Source organism: Echiichthys vipera (assembly GCF_963691815.1).
Source record: "Echiichthys vipera genome assembly, chromosome: 12".
NCBI classification, from domain to species: domain Eukaryota; kingdom Metazoa; phylum Chordata; class Actinopteri; order Perciformes; family Trachinidae; genus Echiichthys; species Echiichthys vipera.
Genome location: NC_139837.1, coordinates 29,800,673 through 29,825,038, shown reverse-complemented (window position 1 = coordinate 29,825,038; position 24,366 = coordinate 29,800,673). Strand labels below are relative to the sequence as shown.

Sequence of the window (24,366 nt, the reverse complement as noted above, 5' to 3'; positions counted from 1 at the left end):
ACCTGTACATATTAATCATATCTAATTAAGGAGTGCAAACTAAAGGTAACACTTCTTTAAGTAACCTAGTTGGAGTCTGAGAGACAAGTATAAGGCTTTGATGCTGAAAAGTAGAGGTTCATCTGTTAAGGTCAACTGTAGAAAAGCAGTCCAAGTATACATCAGGTCGTACAGTTGTTTCTAAGGTTCCTGAGTTTGAAGAAAAATTGGTGCCAGTTGAGTTGATTTTGTCTCTAATAGTTTTAATTTTGTCATTAAAAAAGGTCATGAAGTTGTTACTACTGAGGGTTATATGAATACATGGCTCAATAGAGCTGTGGCTCTCTGTCAGCCTGGCTACAGCGCTGAAAAGAAATCTAGGTTTAATTATTATTCACCTCTGTTAAAGATGAGTAAAAGGCTGCTCAGTAGTGAAAGCTCTAAAAGTCTGTGAGAGATAGAACAACCCAAACATCACTTTTATTCCTGAAACTTTTTCAGAGGATTTTGAAGATGCATAATTGTTTTATACTGTTGTGTATGGTGTGTGTTGTCTTATATGCCAGTGCCAAATTTCCATTTTATGCCAATGTAATGGACAATAAAGTAATCACATTTAAGAAAGCCCAGCATACACCTTCCAAGACTTGACTGTAAGTACAAAGAAAGTTTGACATTCACATCAGACCATAGAGACAGGGGTTAGCATCTCTACCCATATATGACCACCTTTTGTCATGTCACCGATACTTAGGTTGACGTTACAAAAACTGAGTCATCTCTATGATAACTGGGCAAAAATAAAATGAGAGGGACTGTGAGATGCATTTGGAAGCTCTGAAAAAAGCAAATAAGTGAACCTTGAACTTTTTGTCAAACTACTATGAACTTTCATGCTAATCTTCTAACTCTTTTTGTATATTTTCCCTTGTCTTTGTGTGTCTTCTTTGTTTTTTTTTGCTGTTGGCTCTTTGTGTTTTGGGTATCTTTGCTGTGGCTATGACGGTCTGCCCATGAAGCATACAGCCGATGACATTGTGTCATCTGCAGAGTGCTCAAGTGACGACGAAGACCTGGAGGAGTGTGAAACTAGCATTGCAGGTGGGCTAGGTTAGTTTGCATTTGCTTGCTTTTTTGTGCTTTCACTCATCTGCACCAGAGGATCAAGGTATCCTCAAAGCATCACAGCCCCATGATTAAGCCAAGTGTGACTGCATTGAACAGCCAATGTAGTCTTTGTAAGGATAGCTGCACTACACATTACCCACTACAAAGGAAGCTGGATTATTAAATGCAAAGTTCAAATTCGAATTGAAAAAAGGTCAATCTGGTGGTTTCGTCATACAGAAAGTTAATTTAGTTTCAGTGACCACCATTCATAACAGAACTATACTTGCACATGGGGTCTTCCAAAGTGGTTAACATGGTCACCAATATACATACAAATTCTGGACTCTGAGAGGAATAATAAGGGTTAGTACATGTCATCACAAATGTGTAAAATTTGTATGATGGTGAACCATGCTCTCTGCACTGATGCTGCAAAATGTTTCACATTGTGTTTTAGTCCACTGTTCATGCCATTCACTGCTCTACTGATTCTTATTTAAAACAATACATTTTGTTTTTACATTTGATCTCAGGTAAAATGCAGTGTTGTCTAGACTACAGTGATGTTTTGTTTTCATTTGTGTTGTTCCATATTGACTAGAGTTAATAGAGAACGGATATCATTGAATTTCTGTGTTTTTTTCTTTTTGAGTCATACTTTTGCTTTTAAGTGTACTTGTTATTCTGTCCTTTTTGTATTTAAACATAAAAAAATATAAATTGTTTAAGTTTGAAAGAATTTGGGAATTTCCATATTTTAGCAGCAATATTTAGTTTACTCACTCACTCATCACTCTCACTCATTTTCAACCGCTTATCCGGGGTCGGGTTGCGGGGGCAGCAGCTCTAGGAGGGGACCCAAAACTTCCCTTTCCCGGGTCACATTAACCAGCTCTAACTGGGGGATCCTGAGGCGTTCCCAGGCCAGTGTGGAGATATAATCTCTCCACCTAGTCCTGGGTCTACCCCAAGGGCTCCTTCCAGTTGGACGTGTCATGAACACCTCCCTAGGGAGGCACCCAGGGTTCATCCTTACCAGATGATCCTGAACCACCTCAACTGGCTCCTTTCAACGCAAAGGAGCAGTGGCTCTACTCAGAGTTCCTCACGTATGGCTGAACTTCTAACCCTATCTCTAAGGGAGACTCCAGCCACCCTCCTGAGAAAACTAATTTCGGCTGCTTGTACTTTTACTACCTTGTTCTTTCCGTCATGACCCAATATTTAGTTTATGTCCTGTAAAATCCTTCCTGCTACAGTAAAACTGCACTCCTCTGCCACTTTACTATGTCAAACACTACAAATTATAATTAAACAGGAAAGGCCTCCGATGACAAACTTCCTTATAATACATCGTCAGTATACTAATATTTGGTTTCTGTTAAGGCCCTATTTACCATTCAACCAAACTATAAAGGTTGAATATGTAAAATCTTTATTAAAAGCTATGTTTAAAAAATAAATAGAACATCCAAGGGGCGTTTCGAGGGGTACAGAATGAAAGTATTGCTTTCGCATTAAAAAAATTAATTTAGTCTGAATTAATATTTAAAACATTTTTTGACAGGTGTGAGAATGACTTTGTAACCAGTACTGTTTACATTGTAGCAACCAATAGCGTTGGGCATTGCTGGTTGCCAGGGTTGTCTGTTGTTCAGCGCAGCTACTGTAGGCTGGCACTGGGTGAAATGGAGTTTGCTTTGGAGCCTCAGCGAAGGGGGGCGTTATTTGTCTCAGTAGCTGAGTGACCGGAGATGGGCAAAAACCAGAGTCAATATAGGCCAAGCATTCACTCCATGGACTGAGATAAAGGAGTTTAAAGACATTAAAACGCACGCCCACATGGCTATGTTTCTCCTTAATCGCTAACATCACTTTCACCAGTCAAACTCTGCAATAGCCTACCTTCTCTCCTGTAGGCTAGTGGGTCTGACCAACCTGGCAACCTGACTGCTGGAATTACTTTTAGAATAAAATTTAGCGTATGCCTAGCTTGAGACACTAGAAGGCAATGTTCTCCTTTTCTCCATATTCAACCTTTAAGTTCAAGCATATAAAAACCTGGGTGAACACAGTGACATTTCATGCAAAAATAAGTAGTTTTTGGGGCAGCCAGTGGCACAGTGGTTAGAGCAGCCACCCCATGTAAAGAGGCTGAAGGTCCTCGAGGCAGCAGCTGCAGACTCCAACCCTTTGCTGCATGTCTCCCCCTTTCTCACACACCCCATTTCCTGTATGTCCTGTAAAATAAAGGCTTGAAAAACTGCCAAAAAAAATTATCTTTTAAAAAAAATAGTTTCCTTTATGTCAAGCATAAACATCAGATTGTAAAATATTTGTAGTCTAATGCCTAATGGTGACAGTAATGAGGATTTTAGTGTTTACTGCTGACCACCTGTTGGTTCTCTCTTTTGATTGCCATTCCCAAGTTCTTCCAAACAGTATGTGAAAGGTTGTGGTGTAAATGGGTTTAATGCTGTGCTGTGTAGCCTGAGATTCATGGGGATTTCCGAAGAAAGACAAAAACAGGGCCCCAGTCATCCAATCATGTGTTTACAGAGAAATTCACACCATTCTAACCCTAACATAACTGTGACATTGACAGTGGCATGCTTTTATTTGATATTTCCTTCGATGTGTTATGTTGGGAGTCCATGCTATTTCCCTATCGGCCAATCATCCAAGAACACACTGTTGTATTTTGGCATGCCATTTTGGTGGGTGATTATTGTTTTCAAATATTTTCAAAAGGTACCATACAGCTTTTAATAAAACATCCCTGTTTCAGTTTTCATGGCAAATAGAAAGCCATTTCTTTTTTTTTACTATCAACCTTTTGTCTTGAACAGGACAAGTTGCATCATATGTAACCATATGTAACTGATGGCGGTTGGCAGCATTTGCCGCTAATTCTAGTATTTCCACTTGTTTTTTTTCTCTTAAGCAATCATTGGTACCACACTTTAGCAAACTCTTCAAATCATTCTCTTCCGGCTGACATTTGATGATTTATTAGCATGATTTTTGATTGATCCTTGACTCCATGCCCCGTACTTAGACTAACTTGGTTGCTTAGTCTGTATTTGTTTTTAATTTTGAAACAATTTTTGCGGTCGCAGCACCATCGAATGTAATCTCTTACTCCCCACCATCTTTATTTTGTTAGTGTGGCTGTTGTCTATCTGTTTTTTTTATCAAGTGGTTCTGTTCTCTGTTGTAAATCTGTTGTGTTCTTCTCTCCTTTCAATTAATTTCATAAGATGGCAATTAAAAAGGGTTTTTAGCTATTACTTTAAACTGTTATATATTTGATGACCAGGTAAATAGCTTCTATATATTTTTTGCTTCGAGACCGTAGATATTGTGACTAATAAAATATGATATTGGTACAAAATCACCTCATACCCAATGATTAATAATACATTTCCCCCACTAATTTCCATGTTAATCTAAGGCTGCAAGTGTCAGTCATAGACCCATTTCACAAGTTTCATGATATAATTGCTCCTCCATAAATATCTCTGACCTCACTGAGAAGCCCAAAAACAGTCGGAAAACTCCTCTAAAGTGTGCATCCCAGCCAATATCTCATGAGAATTGAAACCCAGTCCTTTTTTCGCTTTATTTAATCATTATTATAAAGGCTCATTTATACTCTACATTAGCTATACAGATACAGACGTATCTTTTTGTTTGTACTCTGCGTACATTTCGTCCATATTTCTGTCCACCTCCTGCAAGCTTGCGGATGTGTACAGATACGGACCAAACATTGCAGTACCACCTGGAATCGTGGGGGCAGCGTCGGGGACTGGACACAAAAAAGTTGAAAAGCGTCAATATAAGGAGCGAGCAAGTCATCAAAGCCCCGACAGACAGAAATACTGAAAGAGACGTTGGTCGTCAGTTTGTCTCATCTCTCAAACCAATGTGTGGAATTCTTCGTCCACGCTCTGGGACTTCTCACAGACCACTGCTGTCTACAACGCTGCCCACCATTATGCTTCCTTCTCAACAGACACAGGATGGTTATCCCCTATGTCGTTGCCATAAACCTTTTTTTTTCAAACTTTATACGAGTAACTTTTGAATCTGAGCGACGCCCTGTAGAGGATGTTTTGTTCAACGTCCATTCGAATGTAAAGAACGCATGAAAGCATGACGATTAGAATGGTGATGTCGTACTTCTCTGTTTACGCACGAAATAGGAGCATAAATGAGCCTTAATGGTGATAATATACATATATAGGCTGTAGGGTCCCACAAGAAGCGAGGAGGAGAACCTGAGCAAAAAAAATAAAAACTAAGGAAAACACTAACATTGTCCACCAACACAGTTGGTGGCAGAGTAAATGGATGCACAAAGATAATAAACAGGATTGTGCAGGATTGGGTCTGACTCTTAGATTTCATTTTATAAAAACAAAAGACATATTCATATTTTCTTTCAACATTCCCCTCAACATAAAAAATACAATACCCACAGAATTTCTCAAAACAATACAGCTGTTAAATAAGCAGTTTACAGCCAAATAATTTGTTAACCATGAACAGGTATATGCCCTGTGGCACCTGAAGGGTTTGTGCACCACCATTTATTAAGCATTTGTTGTCCAATTACAATAAATAGCTTAAAAGATTTAAGATCAGATGTCTGACGGCCCATTAAAGTCCAAATAATAGGTTACTAAGGTAGTAATAGGCAAACGGTACCTAACAGGATTCCTCCAAACAGCTGTTCCAACAAATACACCTTTACTGCATATATTAACACAACTTAACACTATCTGCTCAGTGCTCACTTACATGCAGAAGAGAGGCAATTGTGTGCAGCATGCACAGGTTTAAGAGCTTTATCATATAAGTCTCATTTGTCTGTAATAATAAGAGAAAGGTAACCGCTACCAAATAAAATACATCACAATAAAATTAGTGGGTAAAAGGTTACTAAAAATGTAATTGAATTAAAAAATATGGGTTAATTTATCTTTTACATCTTTTGAAGAATCAAAGAGTCTTCATGAAAGGACATGTTTAAAAACCAGGTGTGGCTGGGCTTTCACAGAAACATTATTTTAAAGCACAACTGGTAAACAGACCCCATTAAAGACCAAGGGATCTGCAACGAATTACAAATCATATTTGATGAGTGTTTAGAAGTTTCTTCTGGTATCCTCAATGCAACCATTGGTCTCCATTTATTTCCCAGAGATTAGACTTGTCAGACATGCCATCTTATGGAATTTCTCTGTGATTCTATTTTTACCTACATGGAAAAAACATGTGGGTTACGTTCTGCAAAATATTGATTAATATGTCAAAAGACACTAAATGCTGAAGCTGGTATCCATACTATTTTTCAGTGGTATCGTAAAACATACAAACCACAGCTGCAGTTCGACAGTGGCACTGTTTTCACACTAGGTATGTTCGTTTCAGTCTAAACCTCAGTCAATTTTTGAATTTTACCCAGACATTTGCTACCATTGCCAGGCAAAAACATTGGCGCGTCTATCAGAGCAGAGCAATGTGTGCACAACTGACCCCACTGTGCCCATTTTTCAGTACCTGCTTGTAAAAAACATTGGGCCTCATGCAAGAAGTGATATCCGAACAAATTAATATAATAATCTACATTTCCATTCATATATTTACAGAAGCCCTGAAAAGCAAGGTAAAAAAGTTTGTTGTTTTTTTCCGGCATTGTTGGCCAAAACCTTTTAGTTAAAGTTTATCTCCTACGCAGGAGATACTATCTCCTGCATAGGAGATAAACTTTGAGGCTTGATTAGACTGTTTTGATGGGTTGAATGAAGTTCTTGACACACAATACAATGGGAAGTGAAAGTTTAGCAAAATATAGCATAAACAACGTTTTACCTTATTAGTGAACCACAAATGTCTGTAAAACATAATGGGACTGTGCATAGGTGCCGACTTGGGTTAAACAGTGTGAATATAAGGTCTGATGGAATCATATTGTGAAGAGACTGTGTTCCACATGGCTACTTAATATTCACGTCAATGGATGACATGATCATGATGTCTGCAGGCAGTGTAAACCTACCTAATGTCTATATGATGCACCTGGATACAAGAAATGCAATATGTAAAATAAATTAACAGCAAATAGCAGGTTAAGTTCACACCTGGACATTGTTTGTCCATCACATATGATGCGTCTGGACATGGATGTTACACAGGAGGTCTGTGTTTTAACTGTAGTAAACTGCTGTTGTTTTCAGGTAATTAAAGAAAATAAACACAATATCTACAGAACCAGTCAACAGTTTGGACACGCTTTATTCACCTTTCACTGGTAGCCCACTGTATGCCCGCGTGTAAAAATACGTAGAGACATACAGCAGTGAAGTGAGTCAATTAATGTAACAGGCTGCTTTATATACATGATGTAGGTGGATGTGACGGTATTCTATAGTTGGTGTATGCAGCAATATTTCAAAGAACAGTGATTATTTAAACAATGAAATAAATAGGCCCTAGTGACGCTGTGGGTGGATGCTTGGTGTAACAGTTATTGCACAGTGTCATGAACAGTGGCAACGGGTACTTGTTGACAGTTATGTAGGTCAAACCTTCTTGGCCACAAAGAAAAAAACCCGCTCCCAGCGGAGAGGAAGAAGGACAGATAATCCCAGACTTGAGAGAGTCATTAATATACCTCTCCATTGCCTCACGCTCAGGCCCTGACAGAATATAAAAGAGACTGGTTGGAAAGGTCGACGTGGATAACAAATCAATGGGGCAATCGTAGGGACGGTGAGGTGGCAAGGATTGAGCCTTAGTTTTGCTAAATACCTCGGCAAGGTCATGATACACTGGTGGCACGGAGGACAGATCAGGAAATTCAGGCAACGAGGGGCTGGGGTCACTGATACACCTAGCTGGAGCCGAGCGTAGACAGGATGAGTGACAACTGCTACTCCAACTCACAACCCTGCCTGTAACCCAGTCAATTAAAGGATTGTGAGTGATGCGCCAAGGAAGACCAAGAACTACATATTGTGAAAGGCTATGGTCTCAGTGTGATTCCCGGCTAGCGACAACGTCATGGGGACTGAGATCTGGGCTAGCGCCTCACCGCCGAGACCATTAACCACAAGTGGAGAATCTAACGGTACAGTCAGAATCTGCTATAATGCACCAACTCATCCAGCATCCAGAATATTAGTATCTCCCCCTGAATCAATTAAGGCTTGGAAATACGTTCCTAAGGAGTAGGTAGCCAACCAAGCGAGAGACATGAACAACGAAATAGCAATAAAGGTCTGGCGCCGGACGTGAGTCACATCCGGCTATTTATCTAGGTGTTGATGAGGAGATCAGCCACAGCTGGGCGGAACCACACCTACCAGCTCCAACAGACAAACACAAAGGGAATGACATGCAGGGAGAAACAGACAGAGGGAGACAAACTCACACAAAGGGAAGAGACTGACAGGACCGGAGTCCTGACACACAGGGATAGATCCTGACTGGGTAAAAACTAAACACCGTCTTGTCCTCGTATAAATGCGCATAGAGCCTGGAGCTGGCTCACTTCATTACCCCGTTAATCACATGTCAAAAACATAAGTGACGTTCAGGTTTAATTGAACTTATAGCCTTTAATGTTTGCTGTCACGTTCACTTTACCGGCGTGTGTGTCTGTGTGTGCCGTGGACATGTTTAGTCCACACAATCAGCGCTTGTCATAAATCCAAGACATGCGGATGTCTCTCACCATCAAAAGATCTTATAAAATGATTTAGGTGTTGCTGACAGCTGATGTTGACTGTGTGGAAAACCAGCAGTTCACTGATCATACATAATGGGCGATACACCCACACAAACACACACCTTACTTGACAACTAACGTGACAATATAGCATATAAGTGGGATTATTAACGGAGAACCCTCACAGCCAGTTCCAAGCTCTGTGCGTAAATGTAAACCTGCGGACATACAGTACCAGTCAAAGGTGAATGAGAAAAGTGTGTCCAAACTTTTGAGATAATATCTCCTACGTAGGAAATAGATTTAGGTTTTTGGTCAACAATGCCCGAAAAAAAAAAAAACACCTGCCTTTCAGAGCTTCTGTAAACAATGGAGATCAAAATTAGAGAACAACTTATTAATACTTTGGTTTTTCTGAAATAATATTTTTTACTGTTCAAAATTTTATAGAATATCTGCTGTGTCTATATCACTGCTGTACTAGCATGTTTTTTAAATAACCAAGGCACCTCAGCAAAAACTTTTATTTTGTTAAAAAAGCAGTGATCAAAATTAGAGAACAGTAACCACTGTGTCAGAAGAGAAGATTTCAACAATGTTTTCTTCTATAGGATTAAAAAAAGAACAGGAAGTGAAGAGGCCACAGCTTTGAATGACATCTGAGCCCACAGGACATCACTAGTTTCTCACACTACTCTTGTTTGATCTTGGTCCATTCTTCTTCAGTCTATTCCACTGTTCAGTAACTGTAGTGGGTTTCTTAAACATTACTTTGTTGACACGGATTTTTCAGAGTTTCCCTTTGGGGTGGCCAAATAGCGCTTTTCCAGTGACAGGGAACAGGCTGTTAAACCTATTCTGTTTTGAATTATTTGAACTTCTGTGCTATCTAGCGAACCAGCCCCCATTTCCATCAATTTTGTGCAGAACCACTGTAATCAAGGATGTTTCAGCAACTGAGGGTGTGTACAATGCACAACGGCAGTAAATGTAATATTTTGTGCAATGAGGCTGATGAATTGTGTGTTATTAGGGTGCATAGATGACCTGAATGTGCCATAAAGCAGCACCATAAATGTGGAGTAGGGGTAGAACTTTTCATAGTCGAATTCGATTCGTCACATCTTGCCTATAGTCGACTAATCGTAAAATCATTGTTATTGATCCGGGGTGGCGAGCCATGGATATGAAGCAGACAGCGGCCGGTGCACGGTCACGCGTGTCAGGCAGAGGGTTACTGAGAGATGTAATTTCTGATTGCTGATAGGAGCATCTTATTAGTTGTTATAACATCAATGTGTTTTGACTCTTATCTTTCTTTGACAATAGCTAATGGTGTATTTAGAACTGTAGTTTCACTTCACGGCGCTGTGTCGGATTGAACGTCTATAATGAAAAATAACAAATGTGCTAATATTCAGATGATGCTGATGATTAAACAGGAGCAGACTGTTCTATTTATGAAGCCCCGATAGATTTAAAGCCCAGCGCAGATGAGCTCTGACGGTGCCGGATCCTGGATAGAACAACTTAGTCTGCGAGGGGGAGGGGGTAAATCCCACACACTAAGGAGACTGATTAAAAGCACATTTTTAGTTATTTTTCACATTTTTAGCAACAGTATTTATTTATAGGCTTATATTTATACCCAAATAGGCTATTTATCATGTTTTTTGGAGAAACCAAGCATCTATATGTAAAATCAGACATTCATTACCCCCAGAGCCAGAATGGAATAATCCTTTGTTTCATAACCACATTTTGCAACAATTCGACCATGAGATTGGCAGGCGAATAAGGCTCCTCAGATCAAATCGTTGAATAGTAGACTATTCAGGGTCACCCCTATTATGGAGTGCTACTTATTATTTAGTTCCATGTAAAAGTTCTTATTTAAAAATGTAGTGTGATTTCCTCTCTCATCACAGTGTTATTCACTTCTGAGAATTATAAGACAACAACACAAGGCAACGGGAAACTGTTTCACTCCTTCAATCTCAACAAAAGCTGCGCAGAAAGCTTCACTTTTACCTTTCACAATAAAAGCTCTAGACACACACTACATAGTCAAGTTTTTACCAGAGGGAACTCAAATTTATTCAAAGCATTTTATTAAGATAAAACTCAATAATATGTCTTACAGTAGCTCAGTGTTAGCTGTTCCTGTTCAGAAATCACTGGAGGAGAGACTTTTATTTTGTCTCCTGGTCACTTCAGTCAGCAGCAGAAAACAGCACACGGGACTCCTCAATGGGTCTTTAATAGTTCTCAAACTGTAAACTGTAGCTGCTGTACATTCACTTGATATCTTCATACATATCTGAAAAAGAAGAATAAGGCTGTGTTGCTCTATCTTTTGATCCGCACACCCGCTGATTTTGTCAAGGTTGAACCAGTTCGGAAAAAAACAGCTATTTTTAGCTTCCAGTTCGGCATGAACTTTCCAGGTTCGGAACTCCGCTATTTTTGATCGAAATGATCCAGCTGGTTCAAACTCTGGTGCCTGAACCGGAATAGAGCCCATTCACTGTCAGTCGAAAAGGGCTGACAGTTTCCCCGATTTCACTCCAGCTGAAGTTCTTCTTTTCTTCTAGCATTTCCAGTTCTTGGTAATTTGGCAGGGTGTTCAGGGATCTTACCATATCCTAATAAATAATTGTGATCAATTGGGATACATCAGCCAGCTCAACTTGGTTGGAGCAGATTTGATCCATCTGGGTTTGACTCTTTTAACAGAAAATTAAGGGAGAAATAATAGGGAAAGCTGTTGCATGATGCCCAGTGTGTAGTTTGAGGATTGCTGCTCATGAGGGAATTGTTGGGTCAATGTAAATCATAAATTAGTCATAGAGTGTGGTCTTTACCTACTCCATATGTAAAGTGTCCTGAATTAACTTTTATATTAATTAGCACTGTAAATACAATTGAATTGAATTAAATAATTTAAACTTGGGCTTAGAGTTATTCTTAGCTCTTATATCATTCTGACATTTTATGATTCCTTTCCTCGTGGGAACACAGATAGTGTTCTGATAACACAAACCCTACCACATTTCAAGTGAAACTGATAACAGACACCATATTTTTCCAAAATGTATTTCTAGTTAAAAAAATATTTTGCCGGACCCCTATGATTTGAACATACATGCCAGAGTGAAAGCACTTTTGAACACCCGATACACTGCTTTTACTAAATATTGCTTAGCTGGTCATAGCTTGTCAGTTCACACCTGCCATGGTTGACAGTGCCAACAAATGAGTTAACTCGTATAACATATTTAGATTGTCATGCCTCAAAAGCTTAAAGGTTGAGTATGTAGAAACTTTATTAAAAACTATTTTTTCAAAAAGAATACACCCACAGGGCGTTTTGAGGATGTAGGAGATTAAGCCTGCTTTTATTATGGATAGAATATATTAGTCGCTGAATTAATTATGAATTAACTCGACTCGTTAAAATTTAGGATTGATTTTACCTCGGAGTAGGGTACCTCACCAAAATAAGACAGGATGTTTATTAAACTTTGGTGAAGGTTTAATACCTGTTAGTTATTTAAAGTAATTGATTATTTAAATTTTTATCAGTCTCGTCTTGAACGCGTTAGTTCGTACCACAGCCTTATCAGGGACCAACACTTTCTGCACAGAACGGAAGACTCCCACAACGACGTAAGGTTATAAGCATTTATTTGACTACCTAACAAAGAGAATACAGGACAGTGCAACACTGAATAGACAAGTGAAAAGGGTTAAATTTGGATATGAAAAAGTTTAAGACCAGAGTGATTCTGACCTACGGGCCTGGTTTCTAATATTACTGGCGGACTGAAACTGGTTCTAATTAGCCTGTCAACAGAACTCGGATCAGAATTTAACTGTCACCAACGTTTAACCAAGAGTTGCATTAAAAGGCCAACCTCACTTTGCCGTCGCCCTGGCATCTTACAGTACCGATGCAGCTTCGTAGGTCCGCGTCCCGGTGTTTGGTGGACCTTAGTTCATAAAAAATAAAATCAATTAAAAAAAAACATTCACATTCTCTGACCGGAAGTTTCCATTTCCACAGTAAAGCAGCTGTAAGGATGGTGCTGTGTCAGATAGGGATTTCTGCTTCTTAGATATTTGAACTTGTAACAACACATGGTTCAGGTCCTGAGGGGTTTGATTGTTGGTAGCTGTGATCTGTTTTGTTTAAAAGTGCCAAATTCTATCTTTTTGGCTTATTGTTGTTGAAACGCTAACCTGTTGTTGTTGTTGCCATAACTAAGGTAAACATTCAGGTAACATCAGTGGCAGAGTACCATTATTATTATTATTATCATTATTATTATCTGGATAAAATACAGAAGGACAACCCACAATACTTTATAGATATACTAAGAGCCATAATTAACGTTAGACATAAGGCCACAGAAGCTCTGTCGTTGCCTTAGCTTATATTAGCTTAGCTATAATCTTCCAAACAACAATATGCCATGAAATCTGGCAACAAAATCTACTACTATAGCAATAGTCAGACCTGTTACTGGAACAGATCTGTTGATTTTTGTGATCATAATACACAGACCCAAAAGATACACCAACTGTAAAACAAAACAATGGAGGAGAACAGTAAAACACTATTTTTCTGACTTTGAATTGAATACATATTGACTTTTTTCAAGTAGATTTGCTTTTTTTTTTTCTCATAGATTTGCCACTTTATTCTCATAAACCTGCAACATTTTTTCCCGAAAATTACCCCCCGCCCCAGGTCCGTATTTATTTATTTTTCATGGCCCTAATGCGCCGTCGTAAGTGAGGTAGTACCAACAATAAATAAAAACTCCTTTTAGCACTGGGTAACAGTCAGTCAAACTCCTCTGCAATACTTGTTTTTATGGTGCGGGTTCAAACCGGCTCAAATAGACTTGGGTCTGACAAACCTGGCAACCTGACTGCTCAATCTATTTTTTGTTGTTGCGACTGCGATCTAGACGGCAGTGGCGGTGTTCTGCTCATTCTCCATATTCAACTTTTATATCTATCATTATTTAATGTCCTCAACAAGTTGATGAACAAACACATAAAGCAGCTTCCACTACGGCACAGGGACAACATATTATGGATATCAGCTTTAAGCTTGTCTTTTGACACTTTATCGTATTTGAATCCTGAATAAACTGCATTTCATATATAGTACATGAGAAACTATTTATATATGCTTTGTGTTTTTATTTTGTTCCTCTTTCCCACTGCTCTTAGTTAAGCTTGAGCTGTGTCCCAATCGCATACTACACACTACTTTTACCCAGTTTTTTTGTTTTGTTTTTGGGTGGGGGGTGGTGGAGGGTGTGTTACTGGAAAAGTAACAAAATGATGCATAGTCAAACATGTTAATTTTACACAGAATTCACTTGATGTTGGGTACAAATAGAGGAAAATTGTCTGTAGCTTCACAAAGTTGCAGTTTGACTGATGTCTGTCTGCACACGTCGTATCAGGGGTATCACATGTTATTTCTTACCAGTATAAACTGTTACATTAACTGAATTCACTATTTATAGTAAGGGATTGGGACACAGTGTCTGTCTCCTATTTTTCCTAACATTGGTCAGTCCTTACCTGCTCCCAGTTTGATGTGTTGTTTCTTTTCTACTTTCCCTAAATGCAACTTACTTTAAGCATGCATCAACATCCTACAGTACAGCTAAAACAAAACCAAAAAATAATAATAATAACCCATTGTCAGCCAGTACCGTCTCTCTCTGATGTACACCCAGACTGCACAGCCGGTTCATGTTTAAAGACTAACATAACGGATTGATTTGTCATCAGGAAACACATGAGAGAGAAGTCCGTCCCCCATTCGAGTGCCTCTCTCAGCAGTGTCTGTTTTATATTGTGTACATCTGGTTGTAGTGTGTGCAAAATTTTGGCTTTGTTCTTTCATCTTAACATTTTTCATTTGATAGTTTTAACTGGTCATATATTCTATATTTATCGAATTGATCACTGGCATTTTGGTTCTGATTATGTTTTTTGGCCTATTAAGTATGTTTGGTTTGTTTTTTTGTCGATCAGATAATATTTTAATCACAGTGTGAACTATTTTTTGATATAATTAGACTTTTTGTGGATTTGGAACTACTTCAGTGACTTGTGTGTTTTATTTCCGACATGTTTTTCTGGCAAATATAAAAGTAAAAAAAAAACAACAGTTAAACATTCCCATGTTGACATTTTTGCAAACATACAAAAGCCCACAAATTAGTTGGTGAAGCAGTTCCATATCTACTTCTCACATATCTTCCATTTTCAGATTCTTTTTAAATCTATTTTGACACAACAAATTCATCTTTGCTGAATAATATTTTGACTGTAAGACAAAAAACAAATGAATTGCATGGCTAAGAAGTTGCAGTTTAGGGTTTGTCAGACTTGTCAGTGTTAGAGTTCTTCTGTTCTTTTCTGTAGATGGGCATGTATATTGCTCATTGTTTGTATATCCCCATCCCTTCCTTACAGCCAAAAGCTCTAATGCCGCCCGACCGCTTCGTACTGCCTTTACATGGACATGGCAACTGACTTACACTGTCACCCTCATCACCCTCATTTCCTATGTAGTATGTTCATAGGTCCCACCCCTTCTTCACCTTCTCCTTTGTCTTTAGAGATATTAAAGAATAAAGTCATCCATCCATTCTACACTAAAGATCGAATTACAATTTAAGCAAAAACTGTAACATGAATAGATTTTAGATGCTATTGAAGTCTATTGAAATTAAAAAAATGTAGATACACATTTTTTGTAAAAAAAAAGAAAAAAAAAGAAAAGAAATTATTTATCACAAAAAAACATTTAAAAAACAGAATTATGGTGTTTATTTTTTACGTTATGTGTTGTGGATGTATGTGTTGTTGCCTCCTGTGTTTTAAGATAGAACACATTCTACAATGGATAAAAAAAATGATCTTTAACGGTACCAAGTGGCTATCCAACATTCTTACACACCTTTTCCTTTGTAAATTCTTTTTTTCATGCCTAAATCATGCGGGCAATTTGTTGATGTAAGTTGACAATATACAGTATGTATCTTTTCACTTTTTTTGAATTGCTTCTTGAAGATGCAGTTTGTAAAACCGGGCAACTGAAGCTTTTAGGCTTCTGTACATCGATATATTTACTATTCAGCCACACATGCTACAGTTTCTTATTTTCCTTAACTGACTCTTCCTTATATTCCAAATCAATTCAAAACAGGGAACAACTCACACATCCTGTATCATGAATACATTCAATATGATCAAATAGATTTCTCACTCACAGCTTGTGAAATACAGACAATTGATCAGGACCCCTTGGTTTCACATTTGTATCACTCTGGGTATCCCTTGGCATCATTTTCAATGTGTCAGGGTAGAGTTTAGACAGTGGTGTGGTGGAAGGTAACACCCACCTATAAGCCGGAAAGTCATTGGACTATAAAGGAGAGTATATCCACTTATACCACTGGGTTTCGACAACAAAACTACTTGGTTTAGATTTAGGAATAAAACCAAAAAATTAAATTAATGCATTTATTATGTAACTTATTCACATGACATTAACACTGTAATACTGTAATAACACTGTACATACTACGTCATTTCACTGCGCCAGTCAAAGCTCAGTGCATCTTGCAATAAAGGCTATCTTATGCATTGGTATCAGATGCTGATGGCCATTGACCAAGCTGCTGTATTTGACAAGTTGGGTGTGAAAAAGGGTTGATAAGACCACAAAATGTCTACCAAAACTAATGTCTGTTTGAACTAGGCTGTCCAAAACCTTACAAACTGCATCTCTGATCATGGTGAGGACACTGACAACTGAATGAGTCTTTAACAGAGTTTTATTGTTTGAAATTATAGAATAAAATTGTATAGATGTACAGAGTTGTGTGCTTGTGAATGTATATGTTGCTTTTTGTGATAAGTTGTGAGTTTGCTGAGCTTGAATTGATATACAATGTGCATCAAAGATTAAGTATACACATGCTTGGCGTGGATACTTCCCATGTCAATGGCACTTTGAATGTTCACTCCAATGATACCTGCTTGAGATTAATAATACATTTTCATGATAAATACAACTTTTATGCACTTCTAAAAAATAAAAAGTGCACTTGTCACCAGATTTTTTTCTGAAATGGGTTGTTTAGCATTAAAAAGAATGAATTGAACCCTTATTAAAAGAAAGAGTTACAGATATAGCTTGTAAACAGGGAATATGTACAAGCCTTTTGTTGTTATTGAATTGCAGTGTTGAGTAAGATAATGAGCCTAGTTCTGTCAAAGAGTATCTCAACTCTGAAGCAGTTATGCCTCCATGTTACATATTCTCTCTTGAACAAATACAGAAAAGACAATAAGACTTTATTGTTAACCAGGCAGCCAGTATATCGTTTCCTGTCCACAGCAAGACAAATGGATTACTGCTAATAATTAACAAACTATTCAACAAATTACTATACATGTTCCAGTAATGTGTGTAACACCTGTGTTGAATTGTCTGCCCATTGTTGATTGTAAGCAAGTACCAACCAATATTGTTGTATTGTGTAGAGCAGTTTTACTAAATGCACCTTAATTTGACCAAGACTGTTCAAATAGTTTCAAAAAACACATTTGAAGGTTTCTTGCTCTTATTTATCAAGACTATCAAAGGGAACAACATTCCATGTATAATGGTGCAGAAATAAACATATCTCTAGCTGACCTTATTATTAGCAAGCCTAACAGAAAGTGATATGATAAATTACTATTACAAAAGAAACTTTAGAAGCTTTCCATTCAAGTTCAGATTCGAGTTGAGACATTCTTTGCAGTTGGAAATAATTGGTCTGATTTGATCATTTCCACTTACCTGTAATTAAGGAGATTTGTTTCATATTGTTTCATTGTAGTACAAAGTAAGAGTCTGTCTATTTAAATAGATGTGTTGGGGGACCTGGTGAGCAAGAGGCTAACTGCAAAATTAAGCTGTACTGGATGAAAGTGCAAGCCATCTTTCACTCAGCTGTTAGTTCACAGGGTGAACATTCATATGACTTTGCATTGCCATTGACATAGAATGATCCTAATGTTGTTACAGTTAGACAACTTTTCTTGGTCACAGAGCTGCTCTTAAGACAGAATCAATGTCACATGTAAATACAACATTTAATTAAAACGTAAATAATATACAGAACATATTAGCAATCACAAACATTTGCATGTACAAATCAATAAAACTAATAAGCACACATTTCTTGGTCATAAACTTTAGATCACAATATGCTAATGTATTGTGTTGTTTGGGTCCTCTAAAATTTTACTCTAAAAAAAATTTGGTAACTTTGTTTGTTTGTTTCATATTTCCTTAAAAGTGTTTTCGGAAACATATTTTAGTGTACCATTTAGTAGTGATGTCGAAATGAAGCTTCATGAACCATTTTCATTATTTCCTGAGTCCACTAGATGGAGCTCTCTGTTCAACAAAGGGTTGAAAACACACTGAATCACCATTCATTGAGCCCTTTTCTTTAAACCAAGTGCTCCATCTAGTGAACTCAACAAATGCTTTATAAAGCTTCATTTGGACAGCACTACTGATTAGCTTTTAAATGTGAAAGTTTGTCTGGGCAGTCAGTTGGTGAATTGGGCTTGGTCAAGGCTGGGCTTGTCAGAGACTTTCTCATACAGCTAAATCGAAAATATGTTTCGGAAAACACTTTGTGGGAGATATAGACACTAACAGAATATTGATTCATATTTGATCAGCACTGACTTGTTTCACAGTCTGATCAAAGTTCACAAGCAGTCATTGATATTCCTCAGCTCTGATTGGTTGTTGGTCAGGCGCAGTGGAATCTAGAAGATGCCATTAGGAGCATGCAGAGAGGGCTCTGGGAGCCGACAGGAACAGATAGTGGAGGTAGAGATACAATACTTTTTCACAGATTGTCTGTCTCATTGTTGTCTTGATATATTTACAGTATCTGCAAATTTGAAAAAAAAACAACAACATATTTTTAATAGAAAGTTACCGACTTTAGTTTGAAGATTAAAATAACTTTACCTCCAGAACAGCTCTGTATCTAAGAAATGTTTGTAAAACTATAACGATTTTCTGTATTATAATAAAGCAACAGGTTTAAGATGGAGAGCAATTGAGCAATGCCACTTCTAACTGTAATATGTTTTGGCTGTAACTACAATAAAGTTAATCAATTTACATTTTAAGATTGTAGCTTCTCTTAAAGTCTGTGTAAAGTTGTTTCAAAACCAGATGGACGGATACATGTCGGAAAATGATTGCTGTCAACAAGTGAATAGATTGTAATTCATGTAATACTGAATTATGAAGTTTTCAAATTTTTGGGCTTGCCTGAAATCATGGCTCAATGATGCACTGGAGCCTTAGCGTCATTGCCCCCGACCACACCGGAGGGGAAACAATTCACCACTCTCCATTGATTTTGTTATTATTTAATTGGCTTCATGAAGGATACAGGTGTTATCTCAATGCTTCTACAAAATGGGAAGAAATTAATTTAATTGGATAGCAAAGACATTTCCATTTCATCAACATAGCAGAATGGTCAGGGATGTGTACCCTTGCCAAGCAATGGACTAACTTCTGTATAAACTAGTCACAAAGGTGAGGTTTTGCAGTATCAGCCAAATGAGCAGTGACGTTAGGAGAGCGTGCCACTAAATGTATCACTTTTACCACACACTCCTGTCACCGTGAAGGAAACACATTGTCATCGTCATATAATGTAAGTGACAACATGTGTTTCTGTGACTGGTGTGGTGTGGAGTTAATATGATAGCTAACTAGCCAGCTGGTTGGCTATCGAACAGCTACAGAAAATGAGCTGAACAGCGTACTAGGTTGGTCTGCCACTAGGTCTAACGCTCCCTCCTCCTCCCTCCCTTGCCATGGCTGTCTCGGTCCGCTCTCCTCTGTGACATACTTCACAGCCCCACTAATATGTGTTGTCACCATGACAACTAACAAGCTGTTTTGGTTTGTACTAATCAAATGACCATGGCAAACGGCTCGATAACCTTTCTATCCAATTTAATTAATTTATTATTTGAACATAATAAAACGTAATTTCCCCCTAAGATTATTAAAGTATTTCTGATTCTGAATAGGAATTACTATCAAAGCACTAACAGATGTTAGCATCGCGATAGTGTCCCATACATATACAATCCACTTCACATTATTAAAAAATGATATGTGTACTCATACTTAGTAGCATATGTTTACTGTTAAATTGCTTTAGTGTCACTTACAGAACTTAAGTTAGCCTTTTGCTTGCTGCACTTCAGCAGTTTCACTCAGTTTCTGAGATAGCATCCTTTTTTCAGATCACAAAAGTCAGTTGAAAGAGACCTCACCTCTCCCATGGCTGGGCGTGGTTTCAGCACATCCAGTGGAGACGCCCCCAATGTTTCAGAGAAGAGGGTGCTGCTTAGTTTTTATAATTTTTAAACCTTATTTTTCATACTTTTTGCAAATTTGGCTGGGTGGTTAATAACACATTTTTCTGTAGTGTGACAAACTCAGATCCCACTTTTGTCATTGCTTTACACAGACTTTAAAAGTTTCTTAAATTAAATAAAAAAGAAAAGGAGCCAAGTATACTTAACTAATTTAAAGCAAACTTGAGTGTTCTGCCTCATCCTTGCACAGCTCTTAAGCCTTTATATACAACATATGCCAACTTTCCTTTCTTTGTCTTGATTTAGCAGTCTTAAATTGATATGCCAATTTTATTTTCATGGATTTGGGTTTAGTAGTTGCCTTCTATGGTGTTCTCTTCAGATGTACTGTATCTAATTTAGTTTAATTCATTAAAACCATGCTGCCTTCTAATATTACTGCCTGTCTGTCTTCAACCTCAGGAGCTGAGTTAGTCATCCCAGTACTTCAGGATCCATTAGCGCACCCCTCTGTAGCTCCTCGTGCACCCTTCATTCCCACTCCCTCAACCCACCACCCACTCCTCACCATTATTGACACCACCAAAGAGTCCCTGTCCAAGGCCACTGAGGAGGGGGTACCTTGCTTGTCGGACCGAGGCAGCGATGATTGTGATGATGATGGCTTGGTGATATCGGGGTATGGCTCTGGGGAAGCGTTCAAGTCTAACCTGCCCCCTACTGATGATGAAGATTTTTACCCGACCTTCTCCTTGGTAACAGATAAGACCGTATCCACGTCTGGCTTTGAAGGTGGTAACACAGCTCACATGCCCAAGACTTTTAGACTTAAGAAACCTTCAATCTCCAGACGGGGTAAGACTACCACTACCGCCATACCACTAACCGCCGACCAGAGCCGCACCACCGCCACCTCTGCCTCCACCGCAACCCTCCACAATGCTCCGGCCAAACAGCCGGCTGGCAAAATGAATAGCCGCGAGCTTAAGCCCCAGCCAGTCCTTGTGTTGCTTCCATTGCCCACATCCTTTGAGGTAGACAGCACCAAGCTGAGGGGCCCATTAATAACCTCCCCAATGTTCCGTAATATACCCACAGCACTCCCCACAGAGCCGGGCGTCAGGCGAGTTCCAGGGCCCTCGGAAGTGGTCCGTGAATCTAGCAGCACCACCGGGATGGTCATCGGAATAGTGGCGGCCGCTGCCCTGTGCATCCTCATCCTTCTGTATGCCATGTATAAGTACAGGAACAGGGATGAGGGCTCCTACCAGGTGGACGAGAGCAGGAACTACATAACCAACTCAGCTGTACAGAGCAATGGCGCTGTCATGAAGGACAAACAGCAGAGCTTGAAAGGCAGCAACAAGAAACAGAAAAATAAGGATAAGGAGTATTATGTGTGACTATGAGACATTCGTGAACATGAGAGTGTGAAGAAAGAAAGCACTAAGAGAATATTTACTTATCAGTTTCCTTGCGAGGAGCTATGACAAATGATGGTATAACATGGAACTTGAATAATCTCATACTGTGCTAAGTAGTTGAACTTACGATATGTACTGTAATATAAAGCACACTTACTATTGTAAGCATAACAACAAGGCTAAATAGCAACTTTAGAGACCTTATTCTTCTATCTGGTCAGAGACGTTATCAGTATAGAAATATTTCACAGCTACATCCTCCTCCTAAGTGACTTTTAGAGCTATGTGATCCTTGGCATTAAACAGAAAACTTTTTTTGTGAAATTGTTTATTACAAAAGGCTCATAATCATACACATTTTCAGCATGTAAGCAACATGTAGTGCTTAACAAGAGGGGGTCGGGCACACCATCATTGTAAAAGTAAAAAAGGACTCTTGTTGTATCAGAGTATGACAAATTTGTATGGTTTATACATAATACAAGTGTGGTGTCCATCTAATTTTTGCTTTAAGCAAAAGGAAAAAAATGACAAAAAGAACAGCAGGTAAAGAAAAAAAATTCTGTGTGTAAAATGATACCAAGCGAGCAAATTGCCATGGGCAGATTGCTCTAGCATCTGATTCACCCCAATTATTCTCATTGTTTGACAAGGTGACTCACTTTGTCGAAAGAAGTGGCCGATTTTCTAGGTAAAAAGCAACTGATTGTAAAATGCATGCCATCCTAATTCTACAGTAAGGTACAGTACAGTAAAAGTTCAGTATACAGTGTTCAACTTGGACCATGTTCTGTTATTTAATGCCAAACACTTCTTCATTATCAGATCAAAACTTAGCCTATCCTCTTTTCAAACCCCTCAAAAATGTTAACCATGGATAAAACGATCGCTTAAAAAAGGCAGTGGTAGTTTTATTTTTTTGCAAAACTGTATGTTGGTTTATTGCCTGTCGTTCTCTTTTCTATGGAGGTGTCAGGATGAAGACAAATGCAGTACTACAACACTGTTAACAAATGTGTATACAGAAATAAATCAAATGTTGAAAGTGTGAATTATATCTGCTGTCACAGTCAACTGTGTCAAAAAAACAGAAATTTGTTTACATATTTTATTACATGCTAGCTGTTGTACTTTGTAGGTAGGAAATTGTATATACCATGACAGTTGTAATTTTTAGTACCTCTATTGTACAGATTGAACATATGGTTTATCAACGTATTTCATGACAGAATCTTTTAACTGTTAATTTACATGGAGGAAAACTTTAATCAAAATGTGGAGAATCATATTGATATTTCATAAAGAATAAAATGTATTGTTAGCCTAGAGATCTAACCAGAGATGTTCCTAAAGTTGCATGAATATTTATCTACTTGCAGTTGTCCAACAAATACAAGGTGCCCTTTCTTCTGTATCATGGCTTTCTTGTTCAAGGTAACACGAGTGAAATTTTTCTTTTTGAAAGACAATAAAGTCAGAGGTATAACAAATATAGAAAGACAAAGAGGCTGTAATGGATTGGGGTTCACAATTTAAGAAGAGCTAAAATGGAGGCGGGGGGGGGGGGGGGGGCTGTCACATTTTTGTCATTCATTAATACTATTTTACTGTCCATTTATCTTTCCATTATCTGCCATGGTCATTTAATGACGTGCAGTTCTTTTTTCTTGCCTGAAATTCACATTTTTATGTTGTTACTTTCATAACCTTTTTTCATCAGTTTGATAACGAATAAAACATTCCTTTTTTTTCTCTGAAATTATACTGTAGTCCTTGGATAAATCAAATTATGCAATAACTCATTCCAATACTGTACCACTTCAACATTTTCCCTCACTCTCACCATAGACTCATTAATGCCTCATTCCCACTATATGGTTCGTCTCAACTCACTTTTGGTGCCAGGTGCTTTTCACTATTGTGTTTTCCACTGTGGATAGTACCCCGTCAGTGTAGGTGGGAATCTGAATTTGATTCCGGAGCTCATTAACATAGGGCCTCTGTGTGAAACTACTATGACATCATCTTCAACGTAACACTCACTGGAACCTTTCATCTGCAACGACTTTATGACCTTCTTTAATGAAAAATTATAACTATTAGAGACAAAATCAACAACTTGCTTGGCACTAATTTTTCTTTGAACCCAGGAACCTTAGAAACAACTGTACAACCTGATATATTTTTGGTCTGCTTTTCTACAGTTGACCTTAACAAAGTAACCTCTACTATTTCAGCATCAAAGCCTTCTACTTGTCTCCTAGACTCCATTCCAACCAGGTTACTTAAAGAAGTGTTATCTTAAGTAAGCACTCCTGTATTAGATATGATTAACATGTCTTTATCAGCAGGTTATGTACCACAGTCTTTTAAAGTAGCTGTAATTAAACCTTTTCTTAAAAAGCCCAGTCTTGATCCAGAGGTTCTAGCCAACTATAGACCTATATCTAACCTTCCTTTTGTAGGTACTTTAGGATTAATTGGATCAAAAATGTGACTATCAAATTAACTATTTTCTAAAATGAATAAAGAAAAATTACCAAAAATTAATAACTTTAATTTCTTAAAACTTCACACGGAGAACCAATTAAATGTAGGGCCTTGACTCACGTTCAGATTATGTGATTGAGTATTCTCAATAAACTTATTGTTAAT

The 24,366-nt window shown here is 38.1% G+C and overlaps 1 protein-coding gene across 1 annotated transcript in view; it reads left to right on the top strand.

Annotated features, from left to right (window-relative positions):
- Positions 1–21,690, top strand: part of nrxn3a (neurexin 3a) — a gene marked incomplete at both ends in the record, with an annotated part of 319,661 nt that extends 297,971 nt beyond the window's left edge. The window contains 2 exon segments of the mRNA XM_083924038.1: positions 999–1,080; positions 21,050–21,690. Of these exon segments, the coding sequence (XP_083780164.1) occupies positions 999–1,080; positions 21,050–21,690 (723 nt within the window).
- Positions 21,691–24,366: the final 2,676 nt, after the last annotated feature.